This window comes from Blennius ocellaris, assembly GCF_963422515.1.
Source record: "Blennius ocellaris genome assembly, chromosome: 5".
Taxonomy (NCBI): Eukaryota; Metazoa; Chordata; class Actinopteri; order Blenniiformes; family Blenniidae; genus Blennius; species Blennius ocellaris.
In genome coordinates this window covers 10,949,512-10,974,512 of record NC_137654.1, presented here as the reverse complement: position 1 = coordinate 10,974,512, position 25,001 = coordinate 10,949,512, and the positions used below count along the sequence as shown (strand labels likewise).

The following is a 25,001-nucleotide window of genomic DNA, read 5'->3' as shown; positions in this document are numbered from 1 at the left end:
AAAAATCCTAAAATGGTAAGAAGGAAATTAAATGTCTAGAAAGTTCTGAAAAGTGATTTGTTTTTATGCAGCTTGCAAACTATTTGCAGACAAAGCAGCATTCCTAAACACAAGCATGATAACGTTTGCATTAACAGTTTATTAAAATCAAAAATTCAACACAATTTTATTTTGAATCTTAAATAAAACCTTATCTTTATTGGCTTGTTGCCTTAAAAATGGCTGGAAACAATATATGAAAAAAACATAATTACAAAGCATTTTTTGTCAAAACAATTTATCATTAAAAGATGAGCATAAGCCTTTCAAAAACAAACCTTTGTATGAACTCTTCAATAATCTATCATCTAAAATTCACAAGGCAACTTCTATTTCACAAAGACACATATTTACTGCTGGCAGCTACTGGCTGATTGTTTTTGTGTAACTCTGAATGAGACCTTGGAAGTACTGCTGTGTGTTTCTCTGGGGTTGAAAAATAATAATCACACATTTTGGGAGGAAGTACCACATAAGAAAAGAATAGAGACTGGAGAGGACTGCCAAAGCATTCAGAGTCTGGATGTACTTCCCATGATAAAGTATGTACACTGTGGCAAGGAAGATCCATGTGACGATGAGCAGGAGCAGGCAGAAGGTGATTGATTTGGCCTCATTGTAGTTCTTTGGGAGGTCCTTCCCCATGTAGGAGAAAATGAAGCAAAGGAAACACAGTGTAATGAGTATAATTGCAGGGGCTGAGCATGCCTCGATACCAATGTCACAGCTAAGTATGATTTCATGTGGGTACATTACAGTTTCATTGTGAGGACCGGGAGGCCGGTAACCATAACCGACAAGAAGCAAAAGTGCCTGAATGGCAAAAATCACAGCGATTACCAGCCACTGTCCGTGATATTTCATCCACCAGCTGTAAAGCTTTGGCAACTTGGCCGCTATCTTAAAAATACAAACAATCTGGAAAGAGCGCACAACAAAACAGGCTACACAAACAGTGTAGAACAATAGAAATGGTAAAAACCTCAAGATACAGGAAGCTACTGTTGGCTGACCAAAATGAAAATTCACAAAAAGGCTACACAGACTGAGACACAATAAAATGAGGAAGCACATGGGTCCTCCAGCAGATCTGACCACTGGTGTATTGTAGTTGATAGCAAAGAGAACAGACACAGCCAGACTGAGTCCCACCAAGGCCCAGGCAGCAACCATGATGACTACAGCTCCAGTGTCTGTGAACGGTATGAACTCCACCACCCGCTGGTTGCATGACGTGCTTCCCTCTGTGGACCATTCAGCCTCAGTGCAGGAGACACAAGTGTAGGGATCCTCTGTTTCACAACACAGAGAAACACTCAGTGAAGCTATACATTACAATACAATAACCACTGGAATGTATAAGAATCTTATTTCCAAGATATAGATGTGAAAGCCTAATAAGTTAGTGTGCAGTGGATCTAAGCGAACCTTATATGTCTAAGCCTAGACGGCATTAACTAATGGTTAACCATTCCCCCCTTGACAACAGTCTGATATAGTTATTATATTCAATTTCACTCTATATTGTTTATGCTTTCTGTCAGGAAAATTCCTAATGAAACCTCAGGAAGAGACAAAGTTCAGAAAAATCAGAGTGAGAGCAATTGAAATAAATGTAAAAGGGATTAATGACAAAATACTTGTCAGACAAGGGAACAGGTCACCAACACTGCTTGTTGGAGCTGTGCTGGACTTGTTAAAAAATATGTTTCTGTTCAGCCTGGTTTTAAGCAGGTCAGAATATACATTCAAGCTGATGTAAATGGAACATTTGGCTCAGAAAACATAATCCTCTCTGGTTCTGCCCCATCTGAGTAACTTAAGATAATGATGAGAAAGTATTTGCAAAACAGTGCAGAAGAATCATCCTCTTTAACAAGTAACAACATGACATAATCACTTTATTTTAAGATAAGTATTAAGAACAAGATGGACCGCACAAATCTCACAATAAGCAGTGTTAAGGGATATTTCTCTAATTTTTCATTAAACAAAGAGTGGAAGACATTATTTTATTGATTTCATCATTACCGGTGATGTTGATATAAGTTCCATTTGGACAGATTTCACAAGTGAAGCAACATTTGTGGATCCCATTTTGTTTCTTTGCAAATCCTACAGGGCATTCATGAGAACACAAGGAAATTGGAACCTGTGAAAGTAGTAGGAGATGAATATAGTGTGAATCTAGATGACAGAAAGTAGATAAAAACAATATATATATATATATGTTTTCTGAAATGTACAATAATGCACTGGAAATGACTTACTTCCCCACTGGAGTGCCACTGAATTTCACTGTTGTTAATGAAGAAGTCGGCTGTTGGGTAAAAATGATAAAAGCCGACCTCCTGAGCTTCACCACTGTGGTTCCAGAAAACTATAGAGTAGGATCCAAATCCGGGGTCTCCTTCCTCATCAAAGTGAATATTCTGGTTTAAAAGAGTGAAGTTTGACTTCTTCAGCTCGGCCAGCACCTGATGTGTGATGTGGATACACAACAATTTCATAAATAACTTGTATTTCATATAAAATGTCATGTTCATGAAACAAATGTGTTATGTTGATTATCGAAATGTTTTTTCTTCCATTTCTTAGTCTAGCTCAACGACATAGGAATCAGATAAAGTACATATTGAAATTCTTGTATACTCACCATGTATGGGTACACTGTCATATTGTTGTTACACCTGCCAGCTCCACACTGTAAGGTGTTATGTAGGGCATGGGCAATGGCATATATGGCAGAATATATAAAAAAAGAGAATGATGGATCTGCAGCATGGATATCTTCATCATCCAGTTCTCTTTTGCTGTAGACCTGATTGCAAAACCTCTGTCGCCCTGCTTCTCCACAAAGACGCTGACTGTTAGAGAGCATGAACTCAGTTAAACCTGGTATTGGCACGACTGGCTGAGACACCCCGATTACAGTCCCAATGTGCTTGATTCCTTCAGTTTTGGGGAGATCTTTGTTTAAGGACCATGAGTCTGTTGCCATCCAAACCTTGTTTGTGACATTCAGTCGTATGGCTGAGTCTAGGAGAGCTTTAGCAAGTGAGCTGGCTGAAAAAACAATAATCACAGAGATCCTATATGCTTTTATCTGTTCAAATAAGTATGAAAAATTTGAATTTTCATTGAAGTTTTTGGAGTATCCCATGCATATTTCAGTTTCCTTAATCCTCTTCATGAACAGCTCCAGGCCGTCCAAGCTGTAGTCATCATCACTGTTTAGGAAAGCCACCCAGCGCCAGTTGAAGTGTTGTAAAATGTTCACAATCACCTCTATGATGTCTGAATTGGGATGTACTGTCCTTAGAAAGGAGCTATATTTTGCTTTCTGGGAGAAGACCGAAGTGGAAGATGCATAGCTGACCTGTTCAAAAACCAACAGAGAAAGTGGTGATTTTCAGTGACAATCAAGTCCGATTTATTTTAATCATGTGCTTTGAAGAAAACTCACCATGGGAATGAGATCTGCCATGAAGAGTGGGGCTACAGTTAGGGCCTGAGTACTAGTGTAGGGTCCGATCACCGCTATCACTGACGACACGCTCTGATGTTCTTCAGCCCAAGGTTCTATCAAACCGTTGATCGAGATGAGGTCCAAAATACCAGGGAAATTCAGAGTATCTGAGCAGTGGTCAAATATTTCATAGCCAAGAGAAACATTTGGAAGTAGGTCGGTGGAGTTGTTGATTTCCTCCACAGTGAATCTCATCAGCTGAAACATTCGATAATTTTTGAGACTGAAGGGTTGACTGATGAAAAAGACATGAGAGTTTCAGTCGGGCGATAGGAGTAAGAAGTCTACCTCTAATATTGCAGAGGCTCAAAAGTAGATTAAAAAATTACGATCGCATCGCATTTGTTAAGGCTGAAATATCAATGCTTATGTGTTAGATTTAATCATGCAACATTTGGAAACTAGGCTAAGATTTCAATCAACCAAATAGTTTGGCGAAAACCTTCACTGAGATATGTCCCAGGACTCACCTGGAGCAGTCGATGGCTTCTGGTCTGAGCTGATGAAGATGTGTTCTGACAGGATGAAGATCAAATAGTCCACCTATCAAATAATCTCCTTCCAGGTGAAACTCAGAGGCAGCATCAGTGCATTCAGTCAATATTTTCAGAAACATTCCTGACAGGCAGAGAGAAGCAAGAAATAACCTCATTGTTGCAGGTCTTCTTCATTTGATCTGAGCTGGGATGTAATTGGATTTCCCACGGCCTTTTCTAAGTTGTGTCACAGTTGTGATGGTTAAGCCTCAGTCATTATTTCCATTCTAGTGGGTTCATGAGCTGCAATACATCTTAGGCTCTTGGAGTTTTCACAAATCAGTATGCAAAGTCATGTCAACTGCCGATGCCCAACAAACCACAACAGATCCAAAAGTCTGTTAATCATCTTCACCGTCAGAGCTGTTTAAACCTGCAAATTGTACTCAGTTTAAAAAAAGTGCCTGTGACAAGAGATGTCATAACACAGTAAATGCTAAATGTTTTTCAAATATACATTATCTTACTGACCAAAATCTCCTGGAAAAAAACCCCAAACCTTTTTACACAAAAAGGGGTTTATGGGGGAGTCAATGGTCATTGGAATATAGTTTCCTGATATGAATTACTCAATGTAACATTTAAGAAATCATGTGAAAGACAACTTAGAAGAGGAAAGAAATCCAACTATTTATTGAAACATACAATTCTAGGAAAGAATTTATTATAAACTTCCAGGAAAATAATAAGCTTCAGTAAAAAAAACACACACACACGTATAACAGTTACAAACAGTATGATGACATAGCAGATTTTTCAAACTGAAAGCATCATTGAAATCCAGCTTTGACCCATTAGTCCAGGAGTAATAGGTTTAGACTCAGAACAAATTCATAACAAGCTGAATCTTTCAGCAAATGTTCATAAAACTGTCAGGAATAACATTGTTAAATTCCCCAAGAATCCCCCTTGAGGCTTTTGAGAAAATCAGGGGGGCATTCAAGAAGGCCTCTGATTTGAGATTTTCCTCATATTTCTGGCTTTAAACATCAAAAAAAGCAAATAATTAGTCCAAATATAGGATTTTTGGGACAGGAATTACTGTCCCAAAACTGACTGTGTAGTGGTGTCAAACAAAGGAGTTCTGGACCGCAGGGTGTGTGGTTCAACTTCCTGAGTGTGGGCTTTTAAACAGGCATTGTGAAGTGTCAGTGGCTCCTGTATCTACAAAAGTAATATGAAGACCGTCCTGTCTCCTCAATGCATTGCAGTTACTAGAGTTGTCCTTCCTTTGGGTCCAACTTGCACAACATCCTTGAGGCATATGTCTTTACAAATTATGCACAACTCCACCTCTCGCTCTGAAAAGTCAAACATGTCATATCTATTGACCACATATACTCATAAATGTGAATTTCCTTTCAAATGTGATCATGAATTGTGATTTGTGTTGAATGTCAGCCATGCCAAAAATACAAGTAATGTATTGTGATATAAGTAATGTATTACAACATTGTGCATATCACCCCTATTATTTCAGAGTAATTATGCAATAAGTTGATTTCACTTAAAAATATTCATAGTAATTGATTCTTTGGAACTGACAACCGATCTTTTGACCCAATATTTTTAATTCCATGATGATTTCAGCCAGAAAGATGAGATTGACGGCCATCTGAGATGCCATCTTGAATTTCTCAAAAGCTCTAAGGGGGATTCTTGGAGACTTTTAACGAATTATTCCTGATAGTTTTCTGAACATTTGCTGAAAGTTTCATCTTGTTATAAATTTGAGTTCCTCTTGTACTACAAGAATTACACATTGAAGTAACAAAGCATGCATGGTTTGGGAGTTTGGAGAGCCTGGGGTGATAAAATGTGGTTCCAGCTCCATAAAGGAGGCTAATCCTCGCCACACTTGGAAAATCCCTGGGCGAGATTAAATCCTAATGAGACTTATGATGAGCTACACTTACAAATTATATTAGTTTTACAAACTAATTCATTACTCACTGTGTATAGATGTAATTTAGAAGGTCACAAGCCAACCCAAGTTAAACAACCCAGCTGTGAGTTTTGTTTGTGCTGAAAACCACCTCCTCTCCCAAATCATCCCCACACAATTTAACCCTGGACCACATAGTCATGTAAAAGAGGAACACTGGCTCTGACTCAACAGACCGGAGAAGTGGTAAATGGAGGCCACTGACGCCCAATTTGAATTAATGTAAACACCTGGTGTCAGAGCGGAACTGCTTGTTGTTCATGGGAGGAAGTGATTGGACATTAATCAGTGAGCCAATTGAATTATTGACAATCAGGGATAAGTAATGATGTGGCATATTACCTTACATGTGACTATTAAAGATCTGAGCATGTGGTTGTATTTTCACGTTTTGTGTTTTATTTGCAATAAAATCAGCTTCTTGAAGTTGTACAAATGCTGTGGTATAAGAAGTGTGTTCATATCAATTTATAGCATGACTCTTCAGTTCACTATTGTCTCATTGGCGTCAAAAGTGGGATCAAACTAAGTTTTGGAGAGAGAAATCCAATGAGAATGAGCTGAAGACCTGAAATAACATTGGTCTACTTTATCATCTGATCTTAAGTAAAACCAGAGCTCTTCTTTTACTGGAGTTTCAGAGTTTGTTATAATGTCAAGTTGAATGATATATAATATATAATCAAATCTGTGTCTTTTCCCTGGTATGGCATTATAGTTTAGCTATGGATCATGTGGGATCAGCAGATTAAATAACACACATCTTAATTGATATTTCATAATTCATGTATTGATTGCATGTTCATATTTACATATCACAATTATTATTATTAAACTGTTGATAAAAAGATTATAACTGAGATGTGACATTTTCTATGTATTCTCATATATGGAATTTGCATTCAAAATAAAGCCTAAATCTCGACATACCTGCAGTCCATCTGGGCCGCTGCTGTTTTGGCATGTCACCATTTTAAAAATACAAACAATCTGAAATAAGTCCAAAACAAAAAAAGCCAGACAACACAGAACAAAAGAAATGGTAAGATATGTACCAATGTGCAATTCAAACCCAACACATATTCCTCATATTCCTTTATTAAAATGTATAATGTCTTTCCATTTCTGATGGATTGTTTATCCCACAGGCTCAATAAAAATACAATAATAGAAAGTAATAATAATTATTGTTGAAGGAGTCACCTGTGATAATGATATTTTTGGGGGACAGATTAGGCAGCACCAGTGGATTCCGGTTCTCTTTTTTCTCCTAAAGGGAAGTTGGCATCTGTACAAAGACAACAATAAAAGAAAACAACATATAAGCAAAACTAAATAACATGTCGTATCTCTTTATCCCCCCCCCATCAGAGCAGTGTTTGAATATTTCTAGACATTTGAGTTGTTGATCTCTTCATCTCATTACCTGAAAACTCCAATAATTTAGGAAAAGATTTACTGCAGACGGATGAAACAGAATGTTATCGTCATCATCATCATCATCATCATCATCATCATCATCATCATCATCATCATCATCATCATCATCAAGAGTGACTCCTCAGCCTCGGTTCTGCCTGAGTTTTACGTCCGTCTTTCCACAACAATATTGTTTGGTAAACAACAAACTCATCCTTGAAATCCCAAACAGATACAGGTGTATTAAATCCATCAGATCCTATGAGAATTACATAATAACACATGTTCCACTAAATGCTTTCAATGACACTTCATGAGATATCATCTGAGCTGCATTACTCACCCGGAGCAGTCTGGACTGTGGTGATAAAAATGGCCATTGACATGATGGATGTCAGAAAAATCCCCCTTCCAAACAATCTCCCTCCAGCTGGAATTCTGTGGCTGCAACATTGCATTGGGCTTAGGCTTGTTGGAAAGTTGCCACTAAATATAGAAACGCAAGAAAATGATCTATTTTGTGTTTGGTGTGTACCAATCTCATGTCAGAACGAAGGATGTTTGCTTCTGATGACAAATAATGTTACTGACAGCAAAGCCTCATCATTTCCATGCTCGGGGGTATGATGTATAGATAGAAATGGCTGGAGGACAATTCACAAATCAGTGTGCTAAACCATCCAAGGAGATGCTTTCCCCGACTTCCAGGAAGTTACTTTTGGACCAACGTCACCACAAACCATTTCATCTGAAAGTAAAATTTCTTCTATGTTAACATTGTTTCATCCAACGCTGGAAATGATTGTTTTCCCTGACTTACAGTTTGTGGTTTCATATATTTGTTCTAGCCTGCAAAAGACCCAGACGATAAGTGGAAAAAAGAAGGCATGTTTATTTTTTGCCCCCTTTGCTTGAGCATAAGACATTCATAACGTTTAGAAAAAGAACAATAAAACCAGAGTAACATGGGTGAACTTGTCATGTGCCATGACAGTGCTGATCTGCTGCGGCACAGTTGGGAAAGTATCAAACTCAGAAAACAAAGTTTTCTTCAGAACAATGTTTGGCATTTAGATGATTTAAATCCCACTTCTGACATGTTATCACTATGCTCTCTGAACAAGACCTTTAACTCCCAAATATTCTAGGTCCACAGCTGTCTTTCAGAAATGCGCTGCCATTTCAGGATTGGAGAAGTTGAGATTAACGATGAATAGGAAGGATTTAATTTGGAGAAGCATTTTTCCCAATTGGATTCAGAAAGTATTTTAAATCCAAAATAAGCACGGTACACAGGTGTGAAGTTAGGAAGGGAGGTAAATATTACAGGCAATTTGAAGTATGTGAACTTTTCGACTGATTCGTTTGTGTCAAATAATTTTTTTGTGAACAAAACTATGACCCTTAATTCACATTTATTCAAATATATCATATTTTGATTGGTTTTAGGGTAATAAAAGATCAGATAAATACTATTTTCCACCCATCCTTCTATCTTTTATAGTATTTGATTCAACTCAGGCTCAAAGTATGAGTTGGCGCAGACCCCAGCTGAGTCTCAGTGAAGGCAGTGTGACTGTGAACGGATCAACGGTACATCACAGGGAAAACACAAACACAGACCATTTACACCAGTGGCCAATTTAGCAACACCAATTATTCTCAAACACATCTTTGGCCAGTGAGAGGAAGCCAAAGAGAAAACACATGCAAGCAAAGGGAAAAGATGAGAATTCCAAAGGGTCCAAAGCTTGGCTTTTAATCTGGGACTTCCTTATCATTTAATACGGGCACCAAGCCTGACAGCAGCAAAATACATGAAAAAAAAATACTGTCAAATATGTTTTTTTTTTTAAATTATTATTATTTTTTATATAGATTAAGTCATTTGTGTACTTGAAGTCATTTGGATTGAGTGCTAAACATCTTGCAGTCATTCACCAGGCACCCATAAGAAGTTGGTCTGAGGATTCAGGATCACACGCGGTCACAACCAAAGACACACACGTGAATGAATTCAACCGGGAATTTTTGGTTTACGCTTAAATGCTACATCCTCTTTCAAATGAGCTCTGCATGAACTGACTTTGGCCCACACATCATTTGAAAGAGGATGATTTACAGTCCCTCTGTGGGTGAAAATGAGATGTAGCCACACAGAGTTCAGTGTATGTTTGAGGTTGAATGGCTTGTTTTGCTGTTTTGATATGGAAGCTGATCATTTCTACTAATTTAGGTTTTTTTCTTCTTTTTGTTTTGGTTGCCCCAAAATCACATTCGTTGAGCAAACTAACAATCGAGCTGCAGCCATGACAGCTGTATGGGGTGATGGATAAAAGCTGGAGAAATTACTTTTTGCATCTCAACATTTGCTTAACTTTCAGGTTAACCGATAAGCCGACTTCATTTTGAACATGGTTCAGTACCTCAGCAGCACACATCCATTTCCAGTAAAACAACTTTGTAACTTTGTGATGACCTATTTAATCACATTCAGTACCTATAAACAAAATTGCACAACAAAAGCACAAACTCCCCAACACCTCCTCCAGTTTGGCTGAACTGGGAAAAAAAGGAGACAACACAACATCAAATTCACATTTCTATTGAATAATATTATAAGATGCAATACAGTAACCATTGTACTTACACAAGGAAGTATTCAAATTATGACCAGATATAACATAGATGACTTTGTTTTCTCACTGAAAGCATGGAGGGACTGAAATAAAATATAACAAAGACTTTTTTTTTAAGCACTGTGCAAATCCTAGGTTTGTATATAGTGGGTAGTTTATTCAAGAGCAAAAATGTGTTTCACACCTGATCTTTGGTCAAATTAAACATTTCTTTTTGTGGAGAGTTAAAGAAAAACACCATTCATACTAAAAAGGCATAAATGAAACTGTGGAAGCTTAATTTGAATATGTGACCTTTGGCCATAAAAGTGCCACAGGAGGAAGAAGCGACCTTCATGTGTCAGCATGGTGTATGACCACACATGGTCTCCAGAGAGGTTCAGTATGTCTGGTTTATTACCGCACACATATATCTATGGGCAAATGTGACTCTTAAACAGGAAATACAAACTGACCCATAGTGGGAAAACTGTACTGGTACGTCCGAAAAGTCCCTCCTTTCTCCTATCTTAACCCCGTGGATGATGTCACAGGGTTAAGGAAAGGAGTTAGAAGGCTTCCTAAAGGAGTTAGGAAAGGTGATCAGGTTGGTGTGGCAGTCAGACCGCACTTTCACTTAGTGACATCATAATAATGCGACGGCGGTGCACGTTAGTGACGTCTGCCGTGGTGTGGAAAGAACTACAAGTTTCCCAAAATGGAGTATAAAAAGTGCATTTGTAGTTTTAGATCATTTAAAGTTGGTTAATGCAGATTATTGCTTTGGTAACTTACATGATCTGCTCCCTTTTTCATTCATCCTGAGTTTCCCTGAACACTCAGATGAGCTGGGCCCTTTTAGAATAGAATAGAATAGAATAGAATAGAATAGAATAGAATAGAATAGAGCTTTATTCATCCCCAGGGGGAAACACAAACTTACAACGGCTCAAGGTAAAAAGGTGCAGAAATTATAAAATTAAAGAATTAAAATATGTAAATATCTAAACAAGAGCAAAAAAGAGCACAAAAAAAGAATAAGTAAAAATAAAAAATAAAACAATCCAATAAGAAAAGAAATCCTCTAAAAATGGAGTAAATTGACAGAATTGATATACACACAGTGTAGATAGGTAGAAACTGAGATGCACTCAGTGCAGATGTAAACGGTACATGAGAAGAATGTCAGACATTTACAGTGAGTTGTTAAATATCCTAACAGCTGTTGGGATGAATGACTTCCGGTAGCGTTCTGTTTTACACTGTGGGTGTCGGAGCCTGCCGCTGAAGGAGCTGCTGAGCTCCTCCACTGTCGGGTGCAGTGGGTGGAGTGTGTTGTCCATGATGGAGGACATTCTGGTTAACGTCCTCCTCTGTCCCACCTCCTCCATCGAGTCCAGCGAGCGGCCCAGGACAGAGCCGGCCCTCCTTTAAATGTTGTTGCTGCAAGAAATTGTGGGAAAGGATGCATCAGTGCTTCCAATGCTAAAGGAGGCTGTAAAAGAAGCAGCGAGTCTCCTTTCCTTTGTTTAGTGAGAATTCGGACAGTCCTTATCATGGCCGCTACATAAAACACCAGTGTTAAGTGAAAGTCGATAGATAAGGAGATAGGAGAGACTTTCTTGACGTACCCTCAGTCTTCATTTGTCTCAGTGGCATGTTGGATTTTGCAAGGAGCCAAAATAGCCATTTTTTTAATCACAGCAGGTAAACCTGCTAATACAAAATGACTCCAGCGTGGTGTGTATCCTGATCAAATGTCCTTCTTATACATGTGCACCAGCACCATTTTCATTATATTGATCAGTTTGTGCCTTCTCTTAAATCAAACAGCATCATTCTTGGAATTTGCTTCATTTCCACACAGAGTTTGTTCTAAAACATGCATCCATCCATCCATCCATCCATCCATCCATCCATCCATCCATCCATCCATCCATCCATCCATCCATCTTATTTCAAACTGGAGCCGATCCCAGCCTACTGTGATGGAGGGCAGGGTAGAGTCTGGACAGGTCGTCAGTCTGTTACAGGGCCGACAAATATACACAGACAAGTGCGCACATTCACACCAAGGGGTAATTTAGTGTCACCAACTACAACCCCCTTATCTGTCTCTGTCATTAAACAATTTTTGTAGGTTTTCTGATAGAAATGCGTTTCTTGGTTTGTACATTAGCTGTACTGTGTTAAATTCTACCAGATCTGGAGGTTTTGGCTGACATAGAGGATTGTTATCATCCCGTGAGCCTTTCCCCTATGGATAATGGATCATTCAGAAAATATAGGCTAAAATGCTACTGGATCATTTAGATTGAACATGCTTTATGTGAGGTTTATAGCCGATTTTATGGTCTGTCATCACACCCAAGAATTGAATTTCGTCTGCCAGCACGATGCTGTACCCGAGGGGTGCATGCGATAATGTGGAAGCATGTCATCCAAGACAGCCCCATAATGTCCAGGCCTCTAAACAACTCTGGGTACATATGTCCACTCTGTATTTATTTAAATATTTAAATCAAGGTTGCTTTTATATTGCACAAGAGAGCAGCACCAGGAATTGCACAATATGACACATGATGACTCATCTGATCTGATCTGATCTGATCTGATCTCATCAGCCCTACCACAAGCCAGGACCTTCTTAAAGAGTTCCTCTAAAGTGATATCACATGTTTCAAGAGACTGATTTTCACCATTTTATTGCAAAGACTAAAGCACACATACAAAAGGAATTTTTAATCCCACAGTACATTTTCTGAGAACTTTTGATGAAATACAATCATGGTGAAATAAATGAATAAAGAACTAATATGTGTGCAGCAAAACACTTTCAGTGTTTGCAGCTTCTAATGCTAGTCATGGTTTAGTTCTGAATGTGGCATTGGAAATATTGTCGTCAATTCAGTTTGAATTTAAAACAATCATAGACTTTCATGAAAAATAACAGATTTGGCCATGAAAAAAGAAAATGGGAACTTTTCAATAGCACTAATTCTAAAATTCCGAAAGATTTTTTACTGCTGGCAGCTACTGGCTGATTGTTTTGGTGTAACTCTGAATGAGACCTTGGAAGTACTGCTGTGTATTTCTCTGGGGTTGAAAAATAATAATCACACATTTTGGGAGGAAGTACCACATAAGAAAAGAATAGAGACTGGAGAGGACTGCCAAAGCATTCAGAGTCTGGATGTACTTCCCATGATAAAGCATGTATTCAGTGATAAAGGCGATCCATGTGAGGATGAGCAGGAGCAGGCAGAAGGTGATTGATTTGGCCTCATTATAATTTTTTGGGAGGTCCTTCCCCATGTAGGAGAAAATGAAGCAAAGACAACACAATAAAGAAAGCAACAATACTGAACTTGATGTTGCTGTGAAACTAATGTCACAACCAAGAACTATTTTGTCTCTGTACCAAAATGTGTCATTGAAGGGTTTGGGAGGATCAATAGAGTATCCAATAAGAAGTAAGAGTGCCTGAATGGTAAAAGCCACACTGATGACCAGCCACTGTCCGTGATATTTCATCCACCAGCTGTAAAGCTTTGGCAACTTGGCCGCTATCTTAAAAATACAAACAATCTGAAATGAGCGCACAACAAAACAAGCCAGACAAACAGTGTAGAACAACAGAAATGGTAAAAACCTCAAGATACAGGAAGCGACTGTTGGCTGACCAAAATAAAAGTACACACTGACACTAGAAAGCGTGAGACAGATTAAAATGAGGAAGCACATGGGTCCTCCAGCAGATCTGACCACAGGTGTATTGTAGTTGATAGCGAAGAGAACAGACACAGCCAGACTGAGTCCCACCAAGGCCCAGGCAGCAACCATGATGACTACACCTCCAGTGTCTGTGAACGCTACGAACTCCACCACCCGCTGGTTGCATGACGTGCTTCCCTCTGTGGACCATTCAGCCTCAGTGCAGGAGACACAAGTGTAGGGATCCTCTGTTTCACAACACAGAGAAACACTGTCAGTGAAGTTAAATTTGAAATAACCACTGGAATGTATAAGAATCTTATTTCCAAGATATAGCTGTGAAAGCCTAATAAGTTAATGTGCAGTGGATCTAAGCCTGGATGGCATTAATAAATGGTTAACCATCTCCACCTTGACAACAGTCTGAAGTAGTTATTATATTCATGTTCACTCCACATTGTTATTATTATTGATGTCTTTTCATGACTGAAAAATGCTTTTTGGGAACAGAAATTCACAACTTGTGAATTGAGGAGCACTAGATCATTAGTCTCAGAGAAAAGTAACAATGTCTACCTATTTCGGAGCAACAAAACTAAACAAGTAATAACTGTAGAAAAAGAAATGTTTCTCAGCCTTCACACATCACAGTTTAGTGAATAAACCTTCTCTTTGGAGTTTTCAGATGAGACACTGAATAAAGCTTGCAAAAAAACAAAGAAAAAAATAGAGTCTCAATTGAAGACATTGAGTCTGGAAATCAATATTTTGTTTCAGTTCTGCATGTGTGCTAATCTACCTGTGATGTGGATATAAGTGCCATTTGGACAAACTTCACAAGTGAAGCAGCATTTGTGGATTCCATTTTGCATTTTTGCAAATCCAACATTGCATTCCCGAGAACACAAGGAAACTGGAACCTGTGAAAGACCATCAAGACAATGGAAGTGAAGCAAAAGATGCTCAGGGGTGGGTCGATATAGATGGCATATGTCACAAGATCTATTTGAAAAAAACAAAACAAAACAAAAAACACACAACATAATGTCATACATATTATGCCATCTTAAGACACTGTGTATGCCTGCAAATCACACTATGGCTTCTTCATACAATTTGTGCATGCTTAGCTAAATAAAAGGTGGACAAATTGTATTTATTGAAACAGTTAGATACTTACTGAAGGCAAGTGAATGGTAAAATAAATAAAACAGAAGAAAAACATGTGAAGGTTTTCATTGAATACAGAACACTAATAGTAATATGAACAATTATTTGGAAGTACAAAAACAAATAATGACTTAATATGAGCAAAATCATACAGCCTAATAATTTTTGACTTTCACAGTTGGCACAACTGGCTTACTGAGACTTCCCAGTACAGTCTGGTGTATGCTATTTAATCAACTGGTGAAGTAAATTGAATCCGTATGTAAAGGGAGAAAGAATTAATTCCACTGCAATCAGAATAATTTATCAATAGTTGTATATCCCTGGCATGTTTTAGTCAAATAGCATCCTGTTTATGACATATTTATGATCAATTTTACAGGAAAAGAAGTAAAAAATGACTTACTTCCCCACTGGAGTGCCACTGAATTTCACTGTTGTTAATGAAGAAGTGGGCTTTTGGGTAAAAATGATAAAAGCCGACCTCCTGAGCTTCACCACTGTGGTTCCAGAAAACTATAGAGTAGGATCCAAATCCGGGGTTTCCTTCCTCATCAAAGTGAATATTCTGGTTTAAAAGAGTGAAGTTTGACTTCTTCAGCTCGGCCAGCACCTGATGTGTGATGTGGATACACAACAATTTCATAAATAACTTGCATTTCATGTAAAATGTCATGTTCATGAAACAAATGTGTTATGTTCCATTATCAAAATGTATTTTTTTTTCATTTCTTTGTCTAACTCAACGACATAGGAATCAGATAAAGTACCGGTACATATTGAAATTCTTGTATACTCACCATGTATGGGTACACTGTCATATTGTTGTTACACCTGCCAGCTCCACACTGTAAGGTGTTATGTAGGGCATGGGCAATGGCATATATGGCAGAATATATAAAAAAAGAGTATGATGGATCTGCAGCATGGATATCTTCATCATCCAGTTCTCTTTTGCTGTAGACCTGATTGCAAAACCTCTGTCGCCCTGCTTCTCCACAAAGACGCTGACTGTTAGAGTGCATGAACTCAGTTAAACCTGGTATTGGCACGACTGGCTGAGACACCCCGATTACAGTCCCAATGTGCTTGATTCCTTCAGTTTTGGGGAGATCTTTGTTTAAGGACCATGACTCTGTTGCCATCCAAACCTTGTTTGTGACATTCAGTCGTATGGCTGAGTCTAGGAGAGCTTTAGCAAATGAGTTGGATGCAAAAACAATAATCACAGAGATCCTATATGCTTTTATCTGTTCAAATAAGTATAAAAAATTAGAATTTTCATTGATGTTATTGGAGTATCCCATGCATATTTCAGTTTCCTTAATCCTCTTCATGAACAGCTCCAGGCCGTCCAAGCCGTAGTCATTATCACTGTTTAGGAAAGCCACCCAGCGCCAGTTGAAGCGTTGTAAAATGTTCACAATCACCTCTATGATGTCTGAATTGGGATGTACTGTCCTTAGAAAGGAGCTATATTTTGCTTTCTGGGAGAAGACCGAAGTGGAAGATGCATAGCTGACCTGTTCAAAAACCAACAGAGAAAGTGGTGATTTTCAGTGACAATCAAGTCCGATTTATTTCAATCATGTGCTTTGAAGAAAACTCACCATGGGAATGAGATCTGCCATGAAGAGTGGGGCAACAGTTAGGGCCTGAGTACTAGTGTAGGGTCCGATCACCGCTATCACTGACAACACGCTCTGATGTTCTTCAGCCCAAGGTTCTATCAAACCGTTGATCGAGATGAGGTCCAAAATACCAGGGAAATTCAGAGTATCTGAGCAGTGGTCAAATATTTCATAGCCAAGAGAAACATTTGGAAGTAGGTCGGTGGAGTTGTTGATTTCCTCCACAGTGAATCTCATCAGCTGAAACCTTCGATAATTTTTGAGACTGAAGGGTTGACTGATGAAAAAGACATGAGAGTTTCAGTCGGGCGATAGGAGTAAGAAGTCTACCTCTAATATTGCGGCGGCTCAAAAGTAGATTAAACAATTACGACCGCTGTGCATTTGTAAAGGCTGAAATATCAATGCGTATGCGTTAGATTTAATCATGCAACATTTGGAAACTAGGCTAAGATTTCAATCAACCAAATAGTTTGGTGTAAACCTTCACTGAGATATGTCCCAGGACTCACCTGGAGCAGTCGATGGCTTCTGGTCTGAGCTGATGAAGATGCGTTCCAACAGGATGAAGATCAAATAGTCCACCTATCAAATAATCTCCTTCCAGGTGAAACTCAGAGGCAGCATCAGTGCATTCAGTCAATATTTTCAGAAACATTCCTGACAGGCAGAGAGAAGCAAGAAATAACCTCATTGTTGCAGGTCTTCTTCATTTGATCTGAGCTGGGATGTAATTTGATTTACACTGCGTTTTCTAAGCTTTGTTGCAATTGTGATGGTTAAGCCTCAGTCACTATTTCCATGCACGTCACATGCACATGAGGTGAAATAAATCATGGGTTGGAGGTGTTCTCACAAATCAGTATGCAAAGTAATTTCAATTGATGCACAATGTTTAACATCCATCCATGTTCTATGCTGCTCTGTCCTGTTCAGGGTAGAAAGGCACTGGAGACAAACACTTTGGGTGAAGGCAGACAATGTTTAATGACAGGTCAGAATATTGATCAATCATGTTTACTTGTAGAACTTTAGCTGTTTGCCAATTAAACAGTTTTACTTGCAACAATAATCTGATGGCCAGAGGGAGGCAGTTGTTGATTTCTGCTGGTCAGTTTGAAGAAAAAAAAAAAAGAAGACTCTTGGGTTGCTGCTCAAAACTATCTTCTCTCACAAACTATCCTTCATTATTTACTCTTTTCTTTAAGCAAATAGAGGGACAGTCACCTTATATCAGTATAAGTAACTGCTGGGAGGAAGGGCACAACGTTTCTGGATCATTCTGCATGGGAGGAAGTGATCAGATCTCATACAACGAGACGTGAACTAAAAATTATTTTTGGATCTGACCTCCATCCATCCATCCATCTTCTATCCCACTTCTCACGGGGTGCCTGAGCCGATCCCAGCATAGTGTGGGCGAGGGCAGGGTACACTGGACGGTCGCCAGTCTGTCACAGGTCATGGATCTGACCTTTACTTATGAATTAGCATTACCTTCAAATCATCTCCCTGAAGCACAACCTTGCAACCAAACTATAGAGTGGCTTTATTCCCATTGTTCATCAACATAACAGAGGACATAATATGGATGGTAAATAATGAATGGAAAAAAGAAATCCCATCAATTTCTTGCTTTAACTGCTTTAATGAAGTATGTTATAGATTTCATCAAATGTACACATGCACATTTGAGTTCATATCTCACAGACATCCCACACATAAAAACAAACTATCCAAATGAATAAACAATCATTGGAAACAAACATTTAAAGATGCAGTACACTGTTTTACACACAAAAGTATTAAGAGTTCCTGAAGTATGACTGTTTTTCTGAGACTAATGAGGCAGCTACTGGCTGATTGTTTTGGTGTAACTCTGGATGAGACCTTGGAAGTACTGCTGTGTGTTTCTCTGGGGTTGAAAAATAATAATCAAACACTTTGGGAGGAAGTACCACAGAAGGAAAGAGTAGAGACTGGAAAGGACTGCAAAAGCATTGAGAGTCTGGATGTACGCCCCATTGTAAAGTATGAATACAGTGATAAAGGCAATCCATGTGAAAATGAACAGGAGCAGGCAGAAGGTGATTGATTTGGCCTCATTATAATTTTTTGGGAGGTCCTTCCCCATGTAAGAGAAAATGAAGCAAAGACAACACAATAAAGAAAGCAAAAATACTGAACTTGATGTTGCTGTGAAACTAATGTCACAACCAAGAACTATTTTGTCTCTGTACCAAAATGTGTCATTGAAGGGTTTGGGAGGATCAATAGAGTATCCAATAAGAAGTAAGACTGCCTGAATGGTAAAAGCCACACTGATGACCAGCCACTGTCCGTGATATTTCATCCACCAGCTGTAAAGCTTTGGCAACTTGGCTGCTATCTTAAAAATACAAACAATCTGAAAAGAGCGCACAACAAAACAAGCCAGACAAACAGTGTAGAACAACACAAATGGTAAAAACCTCAAGATACAGGAAGATAATGTTGGCTGACCAAAATAAAAGTACACACTGACACTAGAAAGCATGAGACAGATTAAAATGAGGAAGCACATGGGTCCTCCAGCAGATCTGACCACAGGTGTATTGTAGTTGATAGCAAAGAGAACAGACACAGCCAGACTGAGTCCCACCAAGGCCCAGGCAGCAACCATGATGACTACAGCTCCAGTGTCTGTGAACGCTACGAACTCCACCACCCGCTGGTTGCATGACGTGCTTCCCTCTGTGGACCATTCAGCCTCAGTGCAGGAGACACAAGTGTAGGGATCCTCTGTTTCACAACACAGAGAAACACTGTCAGTGAAGTTAGGTTTGACTTTCAATGGACACAGAACAAGAGATTTCATGTTTTTACAATCATGATGTATCATTAGTTAGAGTTGTCTTACTTCCAAGAAATAGCTGTAAATGCTTAATAAGTTACATGTGCAGTATGTGAAGCTTATAGATCTGAGTCCAGCCAACATTAACTGAGTGTTAAATCATCTTCTGCTACCAACAGCTTGAAATAATTGTTATCATATTCAAATTGACAGCTCTGTTTTACACTTGATTTTTGCCTGTATTTTAATACTTCACTTGTGATGTTGATAAAAGTTCCATTTTGGCAGATTTCGCACTTGAAGCAGCATTTATGGATTCCATCTGCTGTTTTCTTGTATCCAACAGGACACACCTGGGAACAAAGAGAAGTTGGCACCTGCGGAGGACATATACACGATTTTGGATCATGAGGAAAGTGAATATCGAATGAGCTAAATGTGTACTATATTGAAATTGGCTTTTTTTTATTTTTTTTTAAATCTTTTTATTTTCCATTTGTTTCATATAATTTTAATTGTTCCTTCATTCAAAATAAACAAATAAATCAAATCAAATCAAATCAAATATTGAAATATGCAGAGGCAAACAAACCAGGAGAGGTAGCTAAATTTATAAGAGGAGCTTCACGATTCCCAAAGTGGTAGATTTGAATGTGCGTTGCATGTTCTATGTAGACATGCGTGCAAACAACACAATGAAACATCACCACTACTTTATTTTTCCTGATACTGTGGTTTGTCTTGTCACAGCTACAGCTAAGCAAATGTGTGCAGTCATCCTTACACACATCCGAGCAGACATGGGAAACCAAAACAAATCATTTAAAAGTTGTGTTACGAAGGGCATCCGTCTACTCACCTGTCCTTTAGTGTGCCACTGAATTTCGGTGCCGTTGATGAAGAACTGTGAGGATGGGTATAATTCATAATATCCCACCTCCTGTGCATCACCACTACTGTTCCAGAAAACTATCCTATATGATCCATACTTCAGGTCACCATTCTCATCAAACTCAACAGTTTGATTTAAAAGTCTGAATTTTGACTTCTTTAACTCTGCTAGAACCTGGAGATACAAAGAAAAGGTGATTATTACAACTTTAGATTTTACAGTGATCAAATTGCTTTAGTTCACTTGGGTACCTATACCAAAAAAGTTAAAACAAAACAACATGATCAAATACCATTTAAATACCATATATTGTGTTTTAAAGTGTGAATCTGTCTTGAACTTCACAAACAGTACAGGTTTTAGCCTCAATGTTCTGTAAATTGAGATGAATTTATGCCAAGGAATAGGTCCTAATCTACGATTTGAGCCACTGGCATTGCGGCCTTCAGCCTTGGCGTGTGAGTGTATATGAATTGAATATGATTAACAACTGAAAGCACTCTAGACTGCTGAAACAGTGAGGAAGCATTAAATGAGTACGTAAACTGCATACTTACCATGTGTGGGAAAACTGTAATGTTCCTGTCACACTGACCAATTCCACACTGCAGTGCATTGTGTAAGGCATGAGCAATTGCATACACAGCAGAATAAACAGGAAAGGAAAAAGATGGGTCAATAGAAATGACCTCCTCTGGAGTCAGACCACTGCAGTTGCAAGCTTGATTACAAAACAAATCCTGTTTTGTATTTTCATGAAGCACATGGCTTCTCGTAGAATAGATAAAGTCACTAAAACCAGGTATTGGCACCACTGGCTGAGACACTCCGATCACAGTCCCAATGTGTTTGATTCCTTTCAGCTTAGGTAACCACCTGTTGAGGGACCAGGTGTCCCCTGCTATCCACACCTTGTCTGTGATATTCAGTCGGATCGCTGACTCAACAAGAGCTTCGGCTGTGAGTTTTGGAGCAAAGACAATAATGACCTTCACTTTTTGTGCCTCAATCTGTTTGAATATTTGGGAGTAATTTGTGTTGTCATTTAAAGCTTTGGTATAGGCCAGGCAGATGTCAGCATTCTGAATCCTCTTCATGAACAACTCCAGTCCATCAATGCCAAAATCATTGTCACTGTTGAGGAAAGCGACCCAACGCCAGTTGAAGTGTTGCAAAATTCTTGAAATCACATCTATAATGCTTTTATTGGAATTCACTGTCCGCAAGAAAGACGTGAATTTACTTTTTTCTGCGAATGCAGAGCTCGCAGCTCCATAACTGACCTGTGATACAGTAAAAGAGAAATTATCTCATGACGTTGACTGCTACATGTATACTGGATCATTTATTTGGAGAAGAATAATCACAATAATGGTTGATCATACCACAGGAATGAGATCCACGAGGAAGAGTGGCACTGTGGTGGATGTGTCAGTGCTGGAGAAAGGTCCGACCACAGCAATCACTTTGGGCCCTTTGGTCAGGTTCCTGTGAGGGTCAGCCCAAGGTTCAATCAGGCCATCAACTGATATGAGATCCAAAATACCTGGAAAACTGTGTGTATCCAAGCACAGGTCAAATATCTTATAGCCAAGAAAGACATTTGGCAGTATGCTGGTCGAGTTGTTGATTTGTTGCACAGAAAACCTCATCAGCTGAAACCTCCGATAGCTTGACAGAATGAAGGCTTGCCTGAGGATGCAAAGAGAGCAATGGATTGGTTCACTTCAATTCAACACATCAAGTCCTCACGTTCAGTGCTTTAAGTGGAAAAACATGCATGCCGGTACTCCCCTTGGGGACATGCCGTCAGCCTCTTTTACAAATATGGGACAAAAACATAATATTCAGTGGCGTGTACAGACAGTTTGTACAGCAGGTGGTCCGTGTAAAATAAAGGCACCTTGTGCAGCGTGTGGCTCCACCAGCTGCTTTATTACAGTATTGTGAGATTAAGACAAAAAAAATAGGTACATGTTGGAAGTAATTGCATATTTAAATATTGGCAGACTTTTCACAATTCCACCCAAAAAATAGGAAATATTAAGAGGTAGAGAGAGAGAGAGAGACACAGAGAGAGAGAGAGAGAGAGAGAGACACAGAGAGAGAGAGACACAGAGAGAGAGAGAGAGAGAGAGAGAGAGTGAGAGAAAGATAGAGAAATACAGAGAGAGAGAGGAGTGGATGTCACTACACACCATCCTGAATAAGTTCATATTGTACTTTTATTGTCCCTGTGGGGATTACATTTTTTTATTTTTATCAGCCTGTACATCATTATATGTATTGGGTGTAATTTAAGCGCGCAATTGTAAAAAAAAAAAGCTGTAATGAGTCCATTTGAAAATTGACACTGAGGAACCTGGGGTCATGTAGGAATGGACAGGACAGGAATCTGGTGTCATTTCCTGAAAATACATTGATTTGAATTTTTAGGAACTGTTCTGCCTGTACAGTAAGATAACGTTCTGCATGATTAACATGTGTGAATGTGAAAAATGTTGATGTTGTCTATGATCACATCAATGTGGACCACAGACCGCAGAGTAGGCTACACTACTTTGAAAAAAATTTACATAAGCTGCACCCACCATATTTAAAAAAGAATAAAATATATTTGTGCATATACAGTACAAACACTTAAATGCACATAAACGCATCATCTGTTGGCAGGAAGCTCTTTTTCCCATAAAAATCCATAAATTAGCATTATTGTTTAAGCCACTGAGTTTAAAGTGTGTGAAAAAAGCAGCAGCTGATAGTCCAGACATTATGAAATGATCCGGTAAGCGCCACATGGTAGAAAAAAGTCTCTGTATGCTGAAAGGTAAAAATTTTAAGTGCCGGTACTGCGTACTGGGGATTACTGGCCCACTTAAAGCACTGCTCACGTTTCAATATAAATCTCCTAAATCTGTTACAACTTGTCCATTCACATTTTTCGCAAGACTCACCGAGAGCAGTCAATCGCTTCTGGTCTGCTTTTTATAAAAGCAACATCAACATGATGAATGTCAAAAAGTCCACCAATCATATAATCCCCTTTGAGATAAAACTCAGAGCCTGGGACAGCATATTGAGTCAAGGCATTGAGAAAAATCCCAATAAAATGCAGAGAAGAGAAAAAAGATGTCATTGTGACAGGTCCCCCTTTGCACTGGTATGATCGGCTTTGCCTCTGCCTTTGGTATGATAAGATACACCGAGGATAGAAAAGCCTCAGTCTTAATTTCCATGCATGTGGGAACGCATGACGTTTAGTAGATACATACCTGCCTATGCATGGTCTGAGAACTTTTTACATATTCATATGCAAATGAAGTGCAGCAGCTGCACCACAAAATTAAAAATACTCACAGGCAAATGATCATTGTCATGCCTTGATCTGGTGTAGATTGGGTAATTGAGTTGAACTATGTTGATATTTTCTCTTGAAACTTGTTTGACATGTGTGTAATAATTTACTACATATTCCATCCATATCCTCCTGACCACCAGGAGAAAACAAAATGATCCTATCACAATTGGTTTTAAATTCCCTAATATTTGCAAGTTAATGAGAATACTGAAAACATGTTTGGTACCATTGAAAAGCCTTAGATGTGCTCTGTAGATACCATTATGAGTTCTTTTAGCAAGATGCAGTGGGTGGGAGATAGCCAGGTTTACAAATGTCCACCATAGTGGACACATTTGAACTACTGGTAGTTATGAGGCGAAATCATCTGTCATCTATTCTATTTGTTCAATTCAGGGTCACACGGTACTGGAGCCAATCCCAGATGACTGTTGATGAGAATTCAAGTGTTAGAAGTAATTGGAGAACAATATGAAATATTGTAGTGACATGTTCACTATCCTGGATTGTAAATGAAACTTTATGATTGCAACATTAGATACTGTTTTTGTATGTGTTTGAAAATCAGTGCATACAGTAAAACCTTTGCCCTAAGATCCAAGGGCAAGTGTCCCCTGAAGGCAGGTGTCCTCTCTTCGGAGGGACTGGTCACGAGGACAAATTGTAGGACCAGTTGATATTGAACGAACCAAACACAAAATATGTTATGGTTATTTCAAAGCAAATAACTGAATACAAGATGTTGTCCTTTTGTCTTTCACCCGCACAGAAGAGAGGACAGATCTCTTGATGAAAGGAAGCCGCGGTGAACTTTAAATATAGTTCAACAAACCTTGAGATTGGATTAACACAGTAATTTATTACAAAAGACAGAAATACTGGCCTAACAAAGATTAGTCTTATACTTAGCCGATAAACGCGAAGGAAAACAGCCAAGGATGAAACACGTCGGCTCAGCACGAGGAGGAAAAAACAGAGAGTCTCAGGCAGCTGGAGCGTCCCTATATAAAACACGCGCTGCTTTAAATCCCCTCTTCCCATTGGCCACCGCTGGAAGGAGGCGTAAGCAACGTGCTCTCCTATTGGCGGACCTTCACACAGACTGAACAAACTACGCTGCCCATGATGCAATTCGGTATTTGTCCATCATCTACAGCTCAATAACAAAACAGTCCGTGGCCATTTTAACAGTTTGAATAAGTCCATGCGGGAAGCGTCACAGTTCGGAGGTCAAAGAAAACGTTATAATTCTAACAATGTATACAGTATAAATAAATGTATACACATGTATATAAGATGTATACAAAATAATTATTA

General features: G+C 38.8%; 3 protein-coding genes across 3 annotated transcripts in view; all 3 read right to left on the bottom strand.

Moving 5' to 3' along the window:
- Positions 1 to 402: 402 nt before the first annotated feature.
- Positions 403 to 25,001, bottom strand: part of LOC308130443 (taste receptor type 1 member 1-like) — a gene marked incomplete at both ends in the record, with an annotated part of 47,650 nt that continues 23,051 nt past the window's right edge. Inside the window, 5 exons of the mRNA XM_080496844.1 lie at positions 403 to 1,331; positions 2,071 to 2,191; positions 2,310 to 2,516; positions 2,696 to 3,418; positions 3,506 to 3,803. Coding sequence (XP_080352970.1) covers positions 403 to 1,331; positions 2,071 to 2,191; positions 2,310 to 2,516; positions 2,696 to 3,418; positions 3,506 to 3,803 — 2,278 coding nt within the window. The remainder of the gene's footprint in view (positions 1,332 to 2,070; positions 2,192 to 2,309; positions 2,517 to 2,695; positions 3,419 to 3,505; positions 3,804 to 25,001) is intronic.
- LOC308130119 (taste receptor type 1 member 1-like) lies at positions 13,120 to 17,217 on the bottom strand (the record flags this gene model as incomplete). The annotated part of the gene is made up of 6 exons (XM_080496318.1): positions 17,114 to 17,217; positions 16,581 to 16,878; positions 15,771 to 16,493; positions 15,377 to 15,583; positions 14,600 to 14,720; positions 13,120 to 14,048 (listed from the first exon to the last, which is right to left on the bottom strand). The coding sequence occupies exons 2-6, from the start codon at positions 16,836 to 16,838 to the stop codon at positions 13,120 to 13,122; spliced, it is 2,238 nt and encodes a 745-aa protein (XP_080352444.1). The 5' UTR covers positions 16,839 to 16,878; positions 17,114 to 17,217.
- Positions 18,454 to 23,703, bottom strand: LOC308130118 (taste receptor type 1 member 1-like; the record flags this gene model as incomplete). The annotated part of the gene is made up of 6 exons (XM_080496317.1): positions 18,454 to 19,382; positions 19,691 to 19,811; positions 20,294 to 20,500; positions 20,884 to 21,609; positions 21,712 to 22,018; positions 23,684 to 23,703. The coding sequence occupies 6 exons, from the start codon at positions 23,701 to 23,703 to the stop codon at positions 18,454 to 18,456; spliced, it is 2,310 nt and encodes a 769-aa protein (XP_080352443.1).